Source organism: Euleptes europaea, chromosome 17, assembly GCF_029931775.1.
Source record: "Euleptes europaea isolate rEulEur1 chromosome 17, rEulEur1.hap1, whole genome shotgun sequence".
NCBI lineage: Eukaryota > Metazoa > Chordata > Lepidosauria > Squamata > Sphaerodactylidae > Euleptes > Euleptes europaea.
In genome coordinates this window covers 45,584,650-45,606,438 of record NC_079328.1, presented here as the reverse complement: position 1 = coordinate 45,606,438, position 21,789 = coordinate 45,584,650, and the positions used below count along the sequence as shown (strand labels likewise).

The 21,789-nt window shown below is 43.9% G+C and overlaps 1 protein-coding gene across 1 annotated transcript in view; it reads right to left on the bottom strand.

Annotated features, from left to right (window-relative positions):
- Positions 1 to 1,244: 1,244 nt before the first annotated feature.
- The window catches only part of MMP2 (matrix metallopeptidase 2), a 31,091-nt gene continuing 10,546 nt past the window's right edge, over positions 1,245 to 21,789 (bottom strand). Inside the window, exons 6-13 of the mRNA XM_056862534.1 lie at positions 16,948 to 17,121; positions 15,820 to 15,993; positions 12,587 to 12,742; positions 12,109 to 12,238; positions 8,761 to 8,897; positions 3,292 to 3,451; positions 2,384 to 2,493; positions 1,245 to 1,388 (exon numbers count right to left, since the gene is read on the bottom strand). Coding sequence (XP_056718512.1) covers positions 1,285 to 1,388; positions 2,384 to 2,493; positions 3,292 to 3,451; positions 8,761 to 8,897; positions 12,109 to 12,238; positions 12,587 to 12,742; positions 15,820 to 15,993; positions 16,948 to 17,121 — 1,145 coding nt within the window. The 3' untranslated portion in view covers positions 1,245 to 1,284. The remainder of the gene's footprint in view (positions 1,389 to 2,383; positions 2,494 to 3,291; positions 3,452 to 8,760; positions 8,898 to 12,108; positions 12,239 to 12,586; positions 12,743 to 15,819; positions 15,994 to 16,947; positions 17,122 to 21,789) is intronic.

Genomic DNA, 21,789 nt, shown 5'->3' with positions numbered 1-21,789 from the left:
TTAGGTCAAACCCCCAGACAACCTGTGCCTTCCTGCACTGCGGTGTAAAGAAACGGAAGCAAAACCATCCAGGAAGGAATCACAAGGATATAGCTATTCAGAGTAAGAAGCCTCGTTTTGGCAAAAACCAAACCGAGAATGAATATATATGTATAAAAGAGAGAGACTCAGAACTGCACAAACTCTAAATTACCATTCTAAAGTTTTATTCTGAAAATGCAAGTTACATTTTCAGTTTCGAGAATCCATTTGGAGTATTTTTGAGGACGTCGCAAATGCTGGTAGAACATCTGATTCTGAGTAGACCTAAAGAGGGGTAAATCTGATTCTGATGCAAAACTGCACTATGGATCAAATAACCAACAATCCTCTTCTTATTACCAAGTTGGGACGTGGCTGAGATCAGAGACATTCCTGCCTTATGTGATTCAGATCGACCTCTGCTTATCACGAATTGATAGTTATGGGTATCAGAGTATTTTGAAGACCAAATCTAAACACATTGATTTTGGAATCGGGATTTCAAAACTGAAATGTTCACATTTGGAAGCGATATTTTTTTTTGGCTCCTAACATCTGTGGGGTTTTTTAAAGACTGCATGATCAGCAGGTCCATATGATGTAGATGTTGCAGGATAGTACCACTTCAAGTTTCGGATGGGGGAATCCAATGTTTGAATATACGTCTGCATGTACAAATAATCTCCCTGCATATACAAAACAACCATATTAGGTGGGGGGAAAACTGACCCTAACCTAACTTGCTCCCTGGTAGGCAAATTTCAAATCTGCAGGGAAAGTTTATTAATTTTTTGGCGAATTCAATTTTTTTGTCCCCCTTGCTTAAGACCCAGGGAAACCAAGAATCACAGCTGTTTTACCATTAGCACCAATCTGCAACAGTGGAAAACTGAACATAGTACCATATTTCAGGCTACTGAAGTAAACATCTTTTATTGTGCGCCTAAAGGCTCCCAAAGTCTTAAATTAAGCAATGGAAAAAACAAAGTCCTAGTAATGTGTCTTCTGGCACCCTTAAACTTAAATGCATGGATTTAGAAGTAAATTCCCTGGTCCAGATGGAACTTACTCCTAAGTACGTGTGCTTAATCACATGATCTAATACATGGTTGCAAAAAGTAATGGTAATTGAGCGACTCGATACCAGTTCCAGACTGGCCCATGAATTAACATACAGGTCTATCGCTAGTTGCAGGTTAGACAAAGGATGTGTACAAAAAAAAAAAAGTGTACATGTTTTTGGTTATTAAACTGTCACTCAGTTCAGCAGCCTAGCCAATCAGATTTCACATTGCCAACTTTAACAATCTTCAGACTCTGGTCTTCCAGTTTGAGATAATACCAGTCCTTGAAGAAGTAGCTGAAGCCTGCAAAGAGAAAAAAATATATATCTTCAATTTAAAAAGGTAAAGGTCTCCTGTGCAAGCACCGGGTCATTCCTGACCCATGGGGTGACATCACATCCCTACGTTTACTAGGCAGACTTTGTTTACGGGGTGGTTTGCCGTTGCCTTCCTCAGTCATCTTCCCTTTACCCCCAGCAAGCTGGGTCCTCTTTTTACCGACCTCGGAAGGATGGAAGGCTGAGTCAACTTTGAGCCGGCTACCTGAAACCAACTTCTGCTGGGATCGAACTCAGGTCGTGAGCAGAGCTTGGACTGCAGTACTGCAGTTTACCACTCTGCACCACAGAGCTCCTAATCTTCGATTTACATACAATACAATTGCATGGGCATGCTTCTGAAATGGGGACAACTTATTCATCACAGAATTGAGAAGGCAGTTGAACTTTGGTCAACCTGCAAATAGGATGGATGGCCAGCCGCTCATAGGGTTGCCAACTCTGGTAGGGAAACTCCTGGAGGCTTGAGTAGAAGGACCAGGTTGCTTTGGCTGGCAACCTCCTGACCTTTGCCTGGGGGTGGGGGTGGCAAAAATAATGGTCACCAGTTGAAGAGCTCCCCAAAAATAGACCCCCCCCAAAATCAAGAACCATTAACAACCCTTCTGAAAAAAACCAGGATAACGAAACAATGCCTGCCTGAAATCTAGATCCAAAATTATTACAACATTTTTGAAGTACACATTCCTACCATAAAGTCCACCCTCCAAACCTGCCATTTCTTCCAGGAAAGCTGATTCTGTAATCTAGAGATCAGTTGTAATTCTGGGAAAATTCTAGGCCCCACCTAGAGGTTGGCAATTCCAACTCCTCAATAACTTCAGCTTTCATTGGATGTAAGTGCAGGGGGGAAATGACTAGTGACCCCTACAAGAAAGAACGTCCCTCAGCATTTATGTACCATACTCAAGTAACAGCTCTGGGGGCTCTCTCTACACAAGATGCCCGCTGCTGGCTTACCTGTTCCGCTCACGTCAAGAACAGCATCTAAGCTGTCTGGAACACCATTCCAAGCATCTGCAATTAATTTGGGGAAGCCGGGGTCCATTTTCTTCTTCACTTCATTGTACCTGTAAAATAGGTTTTAAAAGATTAGTGTTTGATTGAAGACTTGATATTTACAACTTATGTTAAACTTTTAATTCTATGTCTGGTCGAGGACCATAATAAATATTTACTTACTTACTTACTTTCAATGTTATCATTGCTTAGATTTTGCCTCAGATGTTTCCAAATAACCATCACATCAAAGTTGTGCATAGAGATTCAAGTAAAAAGCAAATGAATGATGGAACCAATGGAGGGGGAGGTACCATCTCTTCCTGGAGGTTGGACAGCCACCAGTCAAGGATGCTGTAGCTTTGCATCTCCTGCATTGAGGAGGGGGACTAGATGGTCTGTGAGGCCCCTTCTGAGTCTAATATAGGGTTACCAACTCCGGGTTAGGAAATTCCTGGAGATTTGGGGATGCAGCTTGGGGAAAATGGGGTTTGGGGAGCAGTGAGACCTCAGCAGCATGGTAGGTGATGTGAAAGACCACTACCTGAGACCCTGGAGAGCCACTACTTGTTTGAGTAGACAGTGCTGACCGTGATGGACCAATGGTCTGATTCATTATAAAGCAGCTTCATGTGTTCATGTGTACGACTTTGCATGGGATTGCACTGTCATTCCTGTGGATGGATCTTGTTGTGATTTGTGTTTCTCTACAATGCACCAGTCTCTCACATTGCTGGGCATTCTGGCCTCTCTTTCTAATGTAAACTCCACACCATTCCTTTATGTTGGCTTGCATGTGTGTATGTGTGAGCGTTAATGGGCTCTGGCTCCCGAAATAAGTCTGTCAGGCTTAAAAGCCAATGCTTTACCTCCAAAATTTGTCCCCTGCAAAAATGTACGTCTTCTTGTTTTTGCTCCAGTTGAAAGCTGCATTGACCTGTGTAACGTCAGGAGGCAGTCCCAGGCTAGTGAGTCTCTTTGGATAACCTCTCTCCAAAGTGCTCGCTGAATAGACCCAGTATTCATTCCCTACGAAAACAAGGCATCGGGTGATAATGATATCACAGTTAGAAATGAGTCAACTAGAAGGAAAACAGGTTTTCCAGATTAGAGGTTCTCAAATTTCATCACTTAAAACAAGGGGAAGGGATGAGAACTGTGAGCTGGGTCCCATAGCTGCTTTCCTTCTAGAGAAGGGGACTCCTTCCAATGAAAGATTCTTTTATTTCGGGTGGAAAGTGCAATCAAATCACAGCTGGTGTATGATGACCCTGGAGGGCTTTCAAGGCAAGAGACAAACAGAGGTGGTCTGCCATTGCCTGCCTCTGCATAGCAACCCTGGACTTCCTTGGTCTTCAATCCAAGTGCTAACCAGAGATGACCCCACTTAGCTTCCAAGATCTGATGAGATCAGGCTAGCCTGGGTTAAGACTTTATCTTGTAGAGTAGCCATTTTGTTTCTTGGGACTCTTAATAAGCTCCATAGAGTTTAGGGGTGAGTACTAGAGCATTGCCTTCATGCGATGCTACCACTTCCAGGTCACGCCAGAAAGGACGTCATCATGCGGCGACGAGGATAGCCATCCTCCGCAGTAACTACCTGCCTTCCCCCATCTCTGGCCAATTGCCCGGCAACCTTACTTGAAAGCCATTTGTGGCTACGCAGTGGCTGTGGTTCTTGTTAGTTCTAGTTGCTAATCTGTGCCTAAGGCCCTGGCATGCTGATTAACAAGAGGCAGAATGGAGAATCATGGGTATACAAAGAAGAGCACACAATGAGCCAGAAAAGAAGCTTCCAGCTTCGTCTGCTGGTAAGGTGGGCTGTTTTTGTGCTGTTGCTTTCTCATCCTGTTGAATGACTTTTATTAAAGTACTGTCCCTTCCTGACGAGTACCATTTCCATGTTTATACCTGTCCCATTCACATTATTTTTAAAGATACAAAAAAAACACACAAAAAAACAGACACACAAGGGAAACTAGAACACGAATGATCCTTTGAAAAACCGTGCATGCGCAACAACCTTATCAAACACTTTCACATATGCTAATACACTTCCCATCCACTTTCAATGCACTTTGCAACTGGATAATATTTCTGCATTCTCATTTTCTTTGCTTGTAAGTTCCTGTTTTGCCAGTTTTTTCCCCCATGTCTGCATGTGTTTTGCTCCTTCTAGTGGTTGATTCTAAATCACACAGGTTTATATCAGGCAGAAAAACCTGCAGATTTGCTGGCCATAAACCTGTGTGATATCGAATTGACCACTAGAGGGAGCAAAACACAAGTAGAAGTGAAAACAAACACCCTGAAGAAATATGAATTTACAAGCGAGGAAAATGAACATCCAGGAAAGCCCAGTGTGAAATGGCAAAACCCACTTGCAAAGGATCGGTAGAGTGCATTGAAAGTGGATTGCAAGTGGAGTATTCAGCGTGCATGAAAATCGAAGAAGATTCAGAACTTGTTTATGGGAACAGTGAAAAGTAGGATTTTCTTTAAAAAAATACTGTGGTAGCACAAGTTAACTCATGAGAAATAATCTTTGTTTTTGTTCCTGAGTGAAGCAGTATGCATGCAGCATGACAGTGCCATCAGGCTATGTAACAATGCACATGTGCAAAAGACTATATGCTTTTCAAAAACGGGATAATTTTTAAGTTAATCCATTAATTTCCATTTTTAAAAAATAAAAAAGGGCTCTTAAATCACTTGAGATTTGAACTGCAAGAGTTTTTGTTAGAGAATATCAAGATCGCTTTGCCTACCGACCTGCTTAGCAATTTGAATTGTTTGGGATTTTTATTACAGTGAACTAATTACATTTCTATAGCAAACAATATTTAAGCTTCTTTTTTTTTTCCCCTCCCAGTGGTCCCTGGCTGGGGGTAGGGGAAAGAGAATGTAATGCTTGGACCGACAAATGAGGTGTTTTGGCTACATTCACTCTATCATGTAATCCAAACTCAGATGCCATTCAGACATATGGGATTCATTATCCATCTTTTCTCCACCCTTTAAAGAAACCATGCAGCAGCATGCAGCCCCAGTAACTTTCTTTTTAGCGTGTCTGGAGATGTTTAGTCATGTTGCAGTGGACAGATTTTTGCTGGCTCACTTCTTTAAAACATTGAAAACAACCTCCCTGCTCCAATACCCCAGCCAACGCAGCTGCAAGAAATTCATGTAAATAGACTCACACACACACGGAGTGCTTTAATAGGCAGCAGTCTCTTTTCTTTTTATTTTCATTGCTTTTTCAATCTGCAAAGCTGTTATGTTAGATGCTTGGAGAGAACATAGTTTTGGATTTGGCAGATAACAAGTGCATAGTTCTTAAAACTCTAATACTTCATAGGTGGTCCATATCAAACCCCCTGACTAGGTGTGGGCAGAACTCAGCCTTATATTTTGCAGCATGGGTATTTCTGACTTCACACAGCAGGAGTCACATATTTGGGAAACTTATCTGCAAAGGCAGGTCTGCAGCCTAAAGCAGATCGAAGTCATCCTGGCCTTTGCCCCATGTGTCTTATCTGCAATACACTTAACTGCACATCATGTTCGACATTCAAAAGCACAAAGCCACTTAGAGCAACATGATGCAAAGTGGACTCTGTGGGGTGTGCTGCTTTTAGAGTTGGCCTGATTGGACATCCTCACACACAATACAACACAAGCCTTTATTGGCATATAAAAAGGAAGAACAGGACATCCTCACACGTGTCTCATCTCTGCTTTTTTTTATTCTAATGCTCTCATGTTGGAAACTCTCATCAGCAAAGATTATATTTCTACAGCCAAAACTGAAAAGTGTTTGGCACCCCTTCCCGTTGCATTCCTGCGCTGGATCTTCTCACTGACCTGCTGAGCGTCTGTCTTTATCTGTTGCTAATATTTATCCACTTCCAATGATGGTGGCCATTCTGTTTCCATGCCTCACTTTCTTATAATATTATGCATTGTGCAAAAACAGTTAAAGCAGAAAGGTAGCCAAGATGGGGTGCAGTTATTCACATGAAGAAGAAGAGTTGGTTTTTATATGCCGACTTTCTCTACCACTTACGGAAGAATCAAACCGGCTTACAATCACCTTCTCTTTCCCTCCCCACAACAGACACCCTGTGAGGTAGGTAGGGCTGAGAGAACTCTAAGAGAGCTGGGACTAGCCCAAGGTCACTCGGCAGGCTTCATGTAGAGGAGTGGGGAAACCAACCTAGTTCACCAAATTAGAGTACATTGCTCCAAACCACCACTCTTAACCACTACTCTACATGGCTCTGAGCAGAAATATACAACAGATGACAACTTCCAAGAGATGAGAGGTCTGTACCAGAACTTAGCATCCTTCTAAAATAATCTTGACAGCATGGGAATTCCAAGAATCGTGATTCTTTCCAGTATTACTAGAATAATATGGAAGCTCAGGCCACAAGCGGGAGCCCAGACTGTGATTTTTTCTCGCGCCATCAACCCCCTATGTTGTAAAGGGGGCATTGCACAAGCTCCTCCTACATGAATCATGGGAGGAGCCAAAATACAAGCTCCTCCTACATGGCTCAGGGCTGCCCACATCACTGTGAGATACAAACAAGCTGCACCGCACTGCCTTCTACAACCCTGAGGTAACATAAAAGGGGTGGGAAAGCTGCATGGCCCTCTTTTATAAGCAGTGTAGAATTCCACTGACTGAGGGTCAATTGGAAACACAAATCTTTGGAATACGGTCGTGCATATCGATAAACCTGAACTGAAAATAAACCTGAAAAAGGCCTTTTCAGCTTTTTTCAGATTTAATTAAAGCGGAATATTAAAACTGGGAATAAAGCCGAAGCCGGACAGCCAATCGCTGAATCAGCCGAGTAGTTATTCGGCTTTTTTCGGCTTCGGCTTTCCCCAGGCTTTTCCCTATGGGAATTTTTAATGAGCTCTGGGGGAGGCATTTTTGGAGGTAGAGTTCCCACATTTTCAGTGTAGCTTCAAGGGACTCTCCTTGCATGAACCCCATAGTTTGGTGAAGATTGGGTCAGGGGGTCTAATTTTATGGGGTCCCGAAGGGGTCACACCCACTCCTTCATAGAGAAGCATTGTCTCTATGGAGGAGGGGGTGACCCTTTTGGGACCTCATAACATTAGACCCGCTGAGCCAGTCATCACCAAACTTTGGGGTTCATGTAAGGAGAGTCCCTTGAAGGTACGCTGAGAATTTGGTGACTCTACCTCCAAAAATGCCCCCACAGGAACTTCAAAAAATCCCTACAGACTATAATTGAGCCACATTTTCTGGTAAACCCGGAAATGAAGCCAAAATACCCCTTTACTGGTATGGGTATTTGACTTATTCAGGGTTTACTGAAAAAAATCGGGCCCAATAAACCCGAAATTTACCTGTTTTTTTTTTTTGCACAACCCTACTTTGGAACAAGACACAACCTATATATAATTGCATATGTGCAATTTAGGCAAGACAGAAAAATCTTCGGAAGAAAAAAAGTATTACTTGTGAATTGTGATACAGCATGAGATTCCACAAAGGCAATCCCTTGTATGACCATAACAGGTATGATTTGACTTCCTCAGGTTTTGAGAGGTGTGTGGGAGTGAACGACTCAGCATGGCTGGACATTGGTAGGTGCTATATCACTCTAAGTGTGTATATCTCCTTGAATGGGATGTACCTCTCTTTGTCTTGACCTGGGAGCAGCCCTTTGACCCCTCCTCTCTCTGTGTGCCCTTTGTTCTCTCCACATGGCTTTTCATGGAGTCACATGTATCTATAGGTCTCTTCTGTAGAAACAATGCCTCATACTTCCATACACATGATGCCGGATCAGCTGGCCACTTGTGATAGGGAATGCAGTCTTTAGATTTAGGCTTCACTCTCTCTCCTTTCGACTGAAACCTGAATTTGAACTGAATCTGCTTGAATAAATATGATTTTTGAAATATACTTCTTGGGATATTTATTTACTGCACTCAATATCACGCTTCTACTACTGGGCAAACTCTGCTATATTAACCAAATATCCCAATAAGATGATACCCTTTCAGACTGGTTGATTGACACCCTTTTGGGTTGTCAATTAAGAGGGGTTAACAAAATACAATACTGGCTGGAGGATTTTGGGGCGGAGCCCGAGAAGGGCAGGGTTTGGGGAGGGGAGGGACTTCAGTGCCATAGATTCCAATTGCCAAAGTGGCCATTTTCTCCAGGTGCACTGATCTCTGTCAGTTGGAGATCAGTTGTAATAGCAGGAGATCTCCAGCTAGTACCTGGAGGTTGGCAACCCTGTACAATACCCATGCATGGTGCATTTCTATCTTCAAGTTTTAGCTACCTGAAAAGAAGACCGTTTTCTCTTCCTGAGGGGCCTCATAAACGGCGTCGATTTTTTCTGGTACTTCAGCCCAGAATGTTGCGACAAGCAAGGGCCCAGTGGGTCTTCCCCGCTGGTTTGCAGTCCTCCAGATGAATCTAGGCAGAAGGATCACAGAGGGCTTACAAAGAGCTGATTCATCAGCACATCTGTTTCTCGTTATTGCTGGTGAAAGCGCATGCGTGCATTGAATGCGTACACACACAGAGAGACATAAAATCCAACAGCAACATAAACATATAATTACCTGGGTATGCATTTGAAAGAAAACAGCATCGAAACTCAGCACCCCCTTTAACTCGGAGCACTGTTTCTCTCCAACAGACACGTTCACGGGCCATGTGCAGCGTTAACTGTTTATAACAATTGCTCTAGCGCACACATTAATTCTTAGCATAGTACCAAAAAAAGGTATTTGGTGCTTCAATTATCCCAGCAAATAAAACTCATTTACAAGGCACTTAAATTCTTTCAGCCATCCCCGTCACTGCACGTTGAACAGATGGAGATGCATTTGGCAACCGCCAACGTTTGTATGGTGCCCGTTACTCTGGACAATTATGATTATAGCAACTCAAAAGATCAAATCTAATGACCATCTATCAAACAGCTTGGCTGTAAATGAGACCCGGAGCATTCAAACCATTCATCAGAGAAATAAAAAGGGGGTCATTTACTAGCTGTTTTCTGTATGGGCAGTATCTTCTTCCAATTTATGAGCATTAAAAAATATAAAACCCGGCAGTTTGATTTCTGAAGTGGCACTCGAGGGGAGGAGTCACCAGATAATAACAAAGGAGCTATTGTGGATTGGGGTGTTGCTTCTCCCTTTTCCTAAGCGCTTGTTGATGAACTGGCCATTTTGTTCAAAGTACAAAGAGTCTTACACCAGCTGAGTGGTTTCACAAGCAACAAGTTTGTGCGAGGCCTTGTAATAAGATGAGGCTGCCATTTGGAAGATGTCGAGCAAATTGGCTGCCTCCATTAAGGCTTTTTACTAGCGCTGTCCAATTTTAGACTCAATGAAAAGGCAACCGAATCTCAAGAGGGGTGGGGGGGAAACCCCACAACACCGTCGCCCCTAACAGGAACATGACCCCCATGGGAGTTTCTAGCATGTTATGCGCAAAGCATGGCTTTGTGGACAAAATCTGCTGTATCTGTCACCCCTGACACAGCTATGGTATATGTGTTAAGAGAACATGGGCAAAGGCGATCATATGGGTCATCCCCACTGAACTGCTGGAAGGAGATGTAAAGCCACAAAGTTGGCCCCAACTTTTTTTTGGGGGGGGGGTATTTTACCTGTGTGTCATGGATGTGTAGGATTGTACAGGCTCTCTTGTCACTGTAAACACATGTGGGGAGAGGTCTAAGACATAAATCTCACTTCTGAGTGCCAGAGGTCAGGGTGAACCACAATGGAATCTTCAGAAATACCACATATAGGGTTGTGCATTTCAATAAACCTGAACCAAAAATAAACCCCAAAAAAGGCCTTTTGGGCTTCTTTCAGTTTTAATTAAAGTTAAATATTAAAACTGCGAATAAAGCCGAAGCCAGATAGCCGATCGCCGTATCACCCAACTAGGTACTCGGTTTTTATCGGCTTCGGCTTTCCCCAGGCTTTTTCCTATGGGAATTTTTTAAATCAGCTCTGGGGGAGGCATTTTTGGAGGTAGAGTTCCCAAATTCTCAGGGTAGCATCAAGGGACTCTCCTTGCATGAACCCTGAAGTTTGGTGAATAATGGTCAGGGGGTCCAATTTTATGGGGTCCCAAAGGGGTTCCCCCTTCCTCCATAGAGAAGCATTGTAAACTTTACAATGCTTCTCTATGGAAGAGCGAGTAAACCCCTTTGGGACCCCCATAAAATTGGACATCCTGCCCCAAACTTTACCAAACTTCAGGGTTCATGCAAGGAGAGTCCCTTGCAGCTATGCTGCAAATTTGATGACTCTTACCTTGAAAACTGCCCCTCCGGGATAATTTTTAAAGAACTTACTAGTTACAGTCTGTAATAGCTGCATCCGTATCCAAGAGTCGTGGGAAAACTCACTTTCCCATGAATGCTTGCAATGGACCCACACAAAGCTGCTCTTCTTCTTCTTCTTCTTCTTCTTCTTCTTCTTCTTCTTCTTCTTCTTCTTCTTCTTCTTCTTCTCAACCAAGCCACCCGAAGCCACCAAGCTCCTGTTACCTTGATCTATGTTTATGTTCCCCATGGCCGCCTTATACTGCTAAAATACATATCTGGCAATCCAATTATGGGTTTCCAATGTTTTGTGTGGTGGCCTGCTCCTTAGAATAAAACCATGTTGAAACAAGAGTTGAACGAATCCGCAGTTCCTATCCATTTACTCTTTGAGCTAGAGTTAATGAGCTAGAAAGCAGAATTTTAGTCCTGCAGGGAAATTCGAGAGCTGAAACTTCAATAAGGGAGAGAAGTCTGGGCGTTCTGCCACTGCCAATGACTATTAAGTGGCTGGAAATTTGGAAGTTCCTCTTCTGAGTATGCCTGGATGAGTTGTTGGGTTTTCTCAAAGCATACAAAGCTCTTATGTTCCGGCACACAACTAGGGCAGCTTCCAAAACAATTGGAACACATCTAGCCATTTAAAAAAATGTATACATTTTTTAACCAACTGCAAAAACACAATAACCACTGACACCTTCATCACTGCTGATTTTCTGTTACTGGATAAGCAGCATATTCGGGAAAGGCTGACAAGCCTTTTAAGACACTTGCTACTGGTAGACAATGAAGCCAATCCAAAAGAAAGAGAAAGAGAAAGAGAAAGAGAAAGAGAAAGAGAAAGAGAGAGAGAGAGAGAGAGAGAGAGTGCGAGAGAGAGCGCTATAGTGGTCAGAGTGTTGGACTAGGATCTGAGAGACCAGGGTTCAGCTCCTAGAAGAAGAAATGGCTTTTATACCCAGATTTTCTCTAAGGAGTCTCAAAACGGCTTACAATCACCTTCCCTTCCTCTCCCCACAACAGACACCTTGTGAGGTAGGTGGGGCTGAGAGAGTTTGGAGAGAACTGTGACTCACCCATCTGGCTGCATGTGGAGGAGTGGGGACACTCTGCCAATGCCTGTAGACCAAGATGGCTACATGGAAGTTTAATATTCAAGGAATGGATATATCTGAATACATATTGCTGGACAAGCAAAGTCAAGGGAGGGATTTGCCTTCACACCTTCCTTACTGGTTTCCCAAAGTCATATGGTTAAACTGGGCAACAGGAGCCTTTGGTCTGATCTAGTGAGACTGTTCTTATGTACCAAACATCAACCATTTCTCTGCTTACCGATCTTTGAAGAAGAATATTTCCCCTCTTATTTGGGCGATGGCGTCGAAGACCAGGTCTTGCTTGCACAGTTCAGGTGTGACTGGTCCAAGAGTAGGACTAGGGCCAGGTCCAACATCAGTAGAACCTCCTGCAGGTGAAAGAAAGGTTAGGAATTGAACAGTGCCCTTGGGGATTTGGATTGTGGACATGCCTTTAAAGAGAAGGTACCAATAATAGGGAAAACAGGCTTCATTTTCAGGTTTATTATACTACTATCATAATAAAAAGGGGAAATTACAACATATTTGAGGTTTAAAAAAACCCCGTTTCCTAGCTTCTTCAAAGCAAAACAAACAAGCAAAAGATAAACATCTGGAGCAAACTTGTAGACTCAACTAGTTCAGTGTTTTCTCTGTCAGCAATGTGGGATACAAGGTGTAAGTGTGGGAGACCAAAGGTATAAATCAAAGAATGGGAAAAAAAGGTTGATTTTTACCATAAAGTTCCTGGATTCCTTGAACATCATCTTGGGAAAGACGGAAGTGCTTGGTGTAGGTGTAGATAGGAGCCATCAGCGCTCCAGGGTCTTCAGAATGTTCTAGTCCCATGGCGTGGCCAAATTCATGAGCGGCAACCAGGAAAAGGCTGTAGCCTGAAAGAAATCGAGGCAGTTTTTAGGTTACCCAAAAGCTGCATTGTCCATATGTAGGGTTGCCAGCTCCAGGTTGGGAAATACCTGGAGATTTTGGGGATGGAGTCTGAGGAGGGCAGGGTTTGGGGAAAGACTTCAATGCCATAGAGTCCAATTGCCAAAGCGGCCATTTTCTCCAGGGGAACTGATCTCTATCAGCTGGAGATCAGTTGTAATAGCGGGAGATCTCCAGCTACCACCTGGAGGCTAGCAACCCTATCCATATGACTGTTTAAGAAGAGAGATTTATAGAATTGCTTACCACACTGCTACAGTTGGCCATAAGACATCCAGCTTCAGAATACTGGAATCAGACCTCTCCCATCAGCGACTAAGTTACTGGGGAGTTAAGGAATGCCTATAAACATTCCAACTGCTCAAGGACAGACAAACACAATTTTCAGAAGAGAAAGCATAGGAACAGAGGGGTGTGTGCTGTTTTTGCGAACTGGTTAATTACAGAAAGGAATAGACACTTGGTCAACTGTTAAGGACTAGGAATGTGAATTTTGTGTGTGCATCTAATAGGAGAACGGGGAATGCGTAATCTGCTTGTGCATATAGTTTACGTTTAGGGGTGCCAGCTCCGGGTGGGGAAATACCTGGAGATTTGGGAAACGACGGCAGAGGAGGGCGGGGTTTAGAGAGGGGAGGGACTTCAATGCCATAGAGTCCAGTTGCCAAAGTGGCTATTTTCTCCAGGTGAGCTGATCTCTATCGGCTGGTGATCAGTTGTAATAGCAGGAGATCTCCAGCCACCACCTGGAGGTTGGCAACCCTATATGCATTGAATATGAATGGGTGTCAGAGGAAATTTTGAACAAGGCTGCTGAGATGGGCTGGACAATATTTTAGGGGTCCTGGTCCCAGAAAAATCACACGATTTATTTCTGTATGCAAAGCAGGTTTTCAACCACTCAGCTACAACCTGTCTCTAGAAATAGTTACGCTAAAACACATTTTCAAATTGACACAGGGTGTCGATCCTAATTCTTGCCTCAAATGTCAATGTTCTCTCATGAGGCGGGTGTGGTTCTGTTGAAGTGCCGTTTCAAGAACGCTCGTCTTTGTCAACTGCATGGATTGCCAACTCTGAGGACATTTCTTGAGATAGGAAGATTAGTTCTTGCTCAGTCCCTGACTCATTTGTGGTCTTTGCTACAGAATTCAGTGTTTCAAATCATATTTTCTGAGAACTGAGAAAATGGCTAAGGGGGAATGTTTTGGTTAACCCCGGTCAAATGTAATAACATTTTGGACGTTTAATCTGTTTTGCAAGTTTTCTGAAATGATGAAATGCCTAGAGAGGCCTCTTATAGAGGCATGTTTTCAAATAACAGTATGTGAAGGGGTGGTCCTGAAAAGGAGGCTGGTCAAAAACACTGGCTCTGGGTGAAAGAGGGGAGGTAAGGTTGCCAAACTCCAGATAGTGGCTGGAGATCTCCCGCTATTACAATTGATCTCCAGGTGGCAGAGATCAGCTCCCCTGGAGAAAATGGCTGCTGTGGAAAGTGGACTCTGTGGCATTATACCCCATTGAAGTCTCTCCCCTCCCCAAACCCTGCCTTCCTCATGCTCCACCCCCCAAATCTCTAGGTAATTCCCAACCCAGAGCTGACAACCCTACATGGCATAGCCATGAGTCGATCTTTTCAAACAAGGTGTCAATGGGGCATAATGAAATCTGCCTTTATAGAAGAAGAAGAAGAAGAAGAAGAAGAAGAAGAAGAAGAAGAAGAAGAGTTGGTGTTTATATGCTGACTTTCTCTAGCACTTATGGAAGAATCAAACCAACTTATAATTGCCTTCCCTTCCCCTCTACGCAACAGACACCCTGTGAGGTAGATGGGCCTGAGAGAGCTCTATGAGAACTGTGACTAGCCCAAAGTCACCCAGCTGGCTTCATTGGTAGGAGTGGGGAAAGAAATCCAGTTCACCAGATTAGCCTCCGCTGATCATGTGGAGGAGTGGGGAAACCAACCCAGTTCTCCAGATCAGAGTCCACCACTCCAAACCATTGCTCTTAGCCACTTCACCACACTGGATCTTTTTGTTTTGCTGGTTGCAGCTTGAGGGGGTTTCCTGCCCCCTCTACCCATCACCTTCCCACCACTTACTTCCAGGCAGGACAGCTCTGCCTCTCTACACTAGATACAGCCCAGACTTCAGCTCTTTCAAGGCCTCTTTCAAAGCTACTCTTCACCATTGAGATGTGTGCTGCCTGGCTGAATCTTGCTGGGACAATGCCTGAATACCTGAGATGAGTTGTAATCCAAGGAGATATCATAGAATCATAGAGTTGGAAGGGGCCATAAAGCCATTGTGTCCAAGCCCCTGTTTAATGCAGGATCAGCCTCGAGCATCCCTGACAAGTACTTCTCCAGCCTCTGATAAAGACTGCCAGTGAGGGGAAGCTCACCGCCTCCCTAGGCAGATGATTCCACTGCCAAACAACTCTTAATGTAAAAAAAAAAATGTTTCCTAATATCCATCCGGTACCTTTCCACCCGCAGTTGAAACCCATTATTGCAAGTTCTATCCTCTGCCGCCAACCAGAACAGCTCCTCTAAGTGACTGCCTTTCGAGTACTTAAAGAGAGCTATCATGTCCCCCCCTTAACCCCCTCTTCTCCAAACTAAACATTCCAATATTCAGATACCACCTGGAGGTTGGTAACCCTATATGCCAGTCACACAGGCCAATCACCCTTTCTTATCACATATTATCCCAGCCTTGCTCCAAGGAGCATACATAGTTTTTTTTTCCCCTCATTAATACATTGGGGCATATAAGGTTCTCCCATCTTGGACTGAGAAGGTATCTGCACCACCTGGAGAGGATCTTAATGCCCTTGGATGACCTTGTCTACAGAGATGAAGATTGTCAAGTCTTGAAGGAAAGTGTGGGGGGTAGATAATTAATTGCCTAGGAGGATGGCAAAAAGCCGGACAAAAATGGAAAAGGAGCTGATTTGGTCCACAAGAAATCTCCCTACCTCACAGAACCATTATAAACATATTTATGAGCAAATGAACTACCTTGATCTGGACAAAATCCCCATTTGCGGTCTTCATCATAGTTGCTAGTTGTGGAACACCACATTTTCCCATCTTGACGTCCAGAACTGGTACAAGACTCGTACGTATTCCCAAGGAACGTGAATGGAAACTTACAGGGTTCTCCTTCAGAATTTCCACCGACTGTGGACATTGCTGTAAGGAAGGCCATATAAGAGCAATAATCAGAATACAGGTCAACCCCCGTCTGCTCTCCCATTGGATTCATATGGCTGATGAAACAGTCAACCTTTTTAGCAAGCTTCATAATAGCAACTGGGAATGACCCACAAGAACATAAGAAGAGCCCTGCTGGATCACCCTAGTGGTCCATCTAGTCCAGCATCCTGTCTCACACAGTGGCCAACCAGTTCCTCTGGAGGTCTAACAACAAAGCATAGAGGCTGAAGCCTTCATTAGAACATAAGAACATCCCTGATGGATCTGACTAGTGCTCCATCTAGTCCAGCATCCTGTCTCATACAGTAGCCAACCAGTTCCTCTGGAAGTTCAACAACAGGGCACAGAGTCTGGGGCCTTCCCCTGATGTTGCCTCCTGACACTGGGCTTCAGAAATTTACTGTCTTTAAACATGGAGGTTCCCTTTAGTCACCATGGCTAGTAGCCATCCTCTATGAATCCGTCTAATCCAATGCAAGAGGTTCAGGATCCCTAGAAATTTGCTTTCTAAGGATGAGAGGTTAGCATTCCGGGGACCAGTTCACATATTCATGTTTAGCTCTTGACTCTGACTGGGCAGCATTCAATCGCAGTCAATGAACTTCCTTCAGCAGAGCAATGTAATACTGCTTGATAGGTAACATGGTGTAGTGGTTAGAGTGCCAAATAAAGATTGAAAAGATTCAGGTTCAAATCTCCACTTTGCCATGCAACTCACCGAAATCACTTTAGGATAATTAGCCTTTTACCTCACAAGGTTGTTGTGAGGATTAAATGAGAAGGCAAAAGCTAATTTGCCACCCTGAGCTCCTTGGAGAAACAACACGACTGATGGATTACTGGTCCCCCATGAAATTACATAAAATTGGCATAGCAAAGATATTGTTTTCCATGGAATAAACCTTCAATACAGTAGGAAACGTATGCTACCTGTTTCAGGACAAAAACCAAATTTCTTATCGCGGTCATAATCGTCAGTGGTACCACACCATCTGTATCCATCTGTCCTTCCTTCCGTCGTGCAGCTGTCATAGGAGGTGCTTTGAAATTTGAAAGGGAATTTGCAGGGCTTCCCTTCGGAATTTCCACCCATTGTGAAAAGTGCTGAAGGAACAGGAAGGAAACAATCAAAAGGCTGAAAAACATACTTTTCACTATTGTATGTGCTGTTCTCTATCTAAACACTGGATACAAGACAACATTGAACACACATGGAGCTGCTTTATAATAAATCAGACCACTGGTCCATCGAGGTCAGTATTATCTACTCAGACAGGCAGCGGCTCTCTCTGTCTCAGGCGGAGGTTTTTCACATCATCTACTGCCTGGTCCTTTTAGACGGAGATGCTGGGGATTGGACCTGGGACCTTCTGCATGCCAAGCAGATACTCTACCCCTGAGCCACAGTCCCTACCCATGAAGCTGTTTTATACTGAGTCACACCATTGGTCCATCAAGGTGAGCCTTGTCTACTCAGACTGTGTGTGTGTGTGTTATGTGCCATCAAGTCGTTTCCGATTCATGGAGACCCTATGAATCAATGTCCTCCAAAGTGACCTATCCTTAACAGCCTTGCTCAGATCTTGCCGTGGCTTCCTTTATAGAGTCACTCCATCTCTTGTTGGGTCTTCCTCTTTTCCTGCTGCCTTCAACTTTTCCTAGCATGATTGTCTTTTCCAGTGACTCTTGTCTTCTCATAATATGTCCAAAGTATGACAACCTCAGTTTAGTCATTTTAGCTTTTAGGGTCAGTTCTCAGACTAGCAGTGGCTTTCCGGGGTCTCAGGCAGAGGTCTTTCACATCACCTACTGCCTGGTCCTTTTAGCTGGAAATGCCAGTGACTGAAACTGGGAGTAGGGCTGTGCATATCGATAAACCTGAACTGAAAATAACACCCCGAAATTAGCCATTTTGGCAATATTCGGGTTTTGGTTTTACCAAATACCATAACCTGGGAATAAAGACAAAGGTGGATATCTGATCACCTTATTTTTTTTGTTAAAATAGGGGGAATTTTGTTTAATATGTAACAACCATGACATGACTGTGCTTTTATACACACTCATGCATACATGTGCAGGCACAAACACGCACATGCTTCAGAATCTCCCAATTCTGTCAAGCAAGTTTTCATGGCAGGTTAATGAGAATTCATCCTACATAAACTGGTCATTTCTCTATAACAGGAAGTAGAATTGCAATATCACACACTGTTACATTAGTCTCACATCACCCTGCCCCCAATCACGTCCCAAAATTGTTGGGTATACTGGATGACACACACAAAAAAAATACTGACTTTGATGGACCATATGACCATTTGATGGAGATATGATAGAGGTCTATAAAATTATGCATGGTTTGGAGAGAGTGGACAGGGAGACGTTTTTCTCCCTCTCCCATAAGACTAGAACGAGCGGTCATCTGCTGAAGCTGGAGGGTGAGAGATTCAAAACAGATTAAAGGAAGTATTTTTTCACACAAAGCATAGTTAAATTGTGGAACTCCCTGCCCCAAAATGTGGTGATGGCTGCCAACTTGGAAGGCTTTACGAGGGGAGTGGACATATTCATGGAGGAAAGGGGTATTCATTGCTACTAGTTAAAATGGATACTAGTCATGATGCATACCTATTCTCTCCAGGATCAGAGGAGTTGGCCACTGTGTGAACAGACTGCTAGACTTGATGGGCCTTGGTCTGATCTAGCAGGGCTTTTCTTATGTTCTTATGACCAAGGGTCTGGTATAGTAAAAGGCAGCTTCATGTGTGTTCGTGTGACCTCCACATGGAGATTGGGGCCTGCAAGCAGCAGTGATCTGAAAACAGATCAGCCCCCCCCCCCGAAGTTCACGGACTTTGGATGGGGGGATTTGAGTTAGATCCTGGCTTTCCTCATTCTCTGAAGTCCATGCACTTCAGAGAATGCAGGCATTGGGCAGATCCAGCAGTAAGGGGGAAGGGAGGAGGGGAGGAGGAAAAATTGCAGCAGAGCCAAAGTGGCTACGAATAATGCCAAAAGCATCGGCATTATTTGGGATCCGCCTTTTTGGCTAGTCTTTATTACCACCATTTCTTTACTGGTAACCCCCTCTAGGAAAAAGGTTGGTTCTTGTAGGTTATCCGGGCTGTGTGACCATGGTCTTGGTATTTTCTTTCCTAACGTTTCGCCAGCAGCTGTGGCAGGCATCTTCAGAGGAGTAACACTAAAGGACAGTGTCTCTCCTCTCTTCAGTGTTACTCCTCTGAAGATGCCTGCCACAGCTGCTGGCGAAACGTCAGGAAAGAAAATACCAAGACCACGGTCACACAGCCCGGATAACCTACAAGAACCAGTATTTTTTGGGTTTTTTTTTTTCAGTTTGGGTTTACCAGATGCACACCCCTACTTGTCACATGGCTTTCTGTGCATAGTCTCAAGACCCTTCAGGCTGATGAGCAGAATATAATTTTTGAAATCAATAAAAATAAAATTTAAAAGTGGGTTTAAAAGGCACTTCTGCTTGCCTTAAAAACCGTCACTTTTTCTCTGCCTAAACTTGGCAGCTCCATAAAAGAAATGGCACAAGATATTTGCAGAACATAAACAAAATTCTCTGTCTCTGGTTAAGAGATCCCCACTCATGAGATCCCCACTCATGCCATGGAAGCTCACTGGGTGACCTTGGGCCAGTCACACTCTCTCAACCTAGCCTACCTCATAGGGTTGTCGTGATGATAAAATGGAGGAGAGGGGAATGAGGTAAGTTGTTTTGTTTCCCCATTGGGGAGAAAGATGAGGTATAAATAAACAAATAAATAAATAAATAAATAAATAAATAAATTCCCTTTACAACAGAATGAAGATAGCTGAGATTTAAGGGTCTTTTATAGCTTTCATCATACATATATAGCAATCACATTTTTGCCCATGTTTCCCCCCAAAAACTCAGGAAACTAAGTACAGTTCCTTTCTGTTCCTTTTTATCCTTACAACAACCCTGTGGGGTAGGTTAGAATGAGAGACAATAGGCGAAAACGCATGGTCGCTTTAGCCTCCTTTATTCCCTGTTGCAGCCAGGATTCAATCAGGATCGAACGCATGCGTTTCACCGAACGTGGGCTTGATCCTGGCTGAATCCTGGCTGAAACAGGAATAAAGGAGGCTAAAGCAACCATGCGTTTTCGCCCAATGACTGTGAGGGAAGGGACAACAGGGGAAAATCTGTCTAATGAATGCTTCTGTGATCAGAAATAGAGGGGAGGGGACAGAAGACCTTTTCCTTCTCCCTTATTCAACCCGAAAAGATCAGTCAGTACTGAGATAGGGATGTTATGCTTTAACTTCCTGGGTGCTTGGCAGATGGTTTGCCTGGCCATGTTCAGAAAGCTAGCATGATTCAAAGAGATTCCTTCTAGTGAGTGCCTGTTCTTTTCTTTTTACCACCAATCTAGGGTTGCTAACCCGCAGGTGGGCCTGGATGTCTCCTGGAATTACAACACATCTCTAAAGGAATATTACAACTAGAGTACTGTGTTCAGTTTTGGGCACCACAATTTAAGAAAGATGTAGACAAGCTGGAACATGTCCAGAGAAGGGCAACAAAGATGGTGAGGGGTCTGGAGACCAAGTCCTATGAGCAAAGGTGAAGGAGCTGGGTATGTTTAGCCTGAAGAGGAGAAGACTGAGAGGGGATAGGATAACCATGTTCAAGTACTTGAAGGGCTGTCATATAGAGGAGGGTGCCGAGTTGTTTTCTGTTGCTCAAGAAGGTTGGACCAGAACCAACGGGTTGAAATTGAATCAAAAGAGTTTCCGTCTAGACATTAGGAAGAATTTTCTAACAGTTAGAGCGGTTCCTCAGTGGAACAGGCTTCCTCGGGAGGTGGTAAACTCTCCTTCCCTGGATGTTTTTAAGAAGAGGTTAGATGGCCATCTGTCAGCAATGCTGATTCTGTGACCTTAGGCAGATGATGAGAGGGAGGGCATCTTGGCCATCTTCTGGTCACTAGGGGTGTGTGTGGGGGGGGAGGTAGTTGTGAATGTCCTGCATTGTGAAAGGGGTTGGACTTGATGGCCCTGGTTGTCCTTTCCAATTCTATGATTCTATTATTCTATGATTAGGTTAGCAGAGTGCTCAAGGCACATAATGAAGCAGAATGTATCTGGTTTGTGTGCGCTGCTAAAAATAAAAGTCTCCAGATGGCAGAGAACAATTTCTCTGGAGAAAACTGCTGTTTTGGAGGGTTGAGTCTACAACATCATACCCTGTTGAGGTCCCTCCCCTCCCAAAAGTCAATCCCCCAAAGCTCCACCCTTGGGGAGGGGCTGTGGCTCAGTGGTAGAGCATCTGCTTGGCATGCAGAAGGTCCCAGGTTCAATCCCCGGCATCTCTAGTTAAAGGGACTAGGCAAGAAGGTGATGTGAAAGACCTCTGCCTGAGACCCTGGAGAGCCGCTGCTGGTCAGAGTAGACAATACTGACTCTGATGGACCAAAGGTCTCATTCTGTATAAGGCAGCTTCATGTGTTCATGTGAATCTCCAGGTATTTCCCAACCTAGAGCTGGCAGCCCTCCACCAATGTCAGCCTCATCTTTTCCATTCAACTGTTTCACCCAAGACCACCTCAGTTTTGCAGCCAAGTTATTAGATTTTATAACATAAGCACCATATCCCCCTTTCTGATAAATCCAAAGGATTTCTGAGACCAAGAGATCTAGCCAACTTCATCATCCAAAGAAAGGTCAGTCTGTCCAACACAGACAACACAGGTGGTTGTATGTAATCTGCAG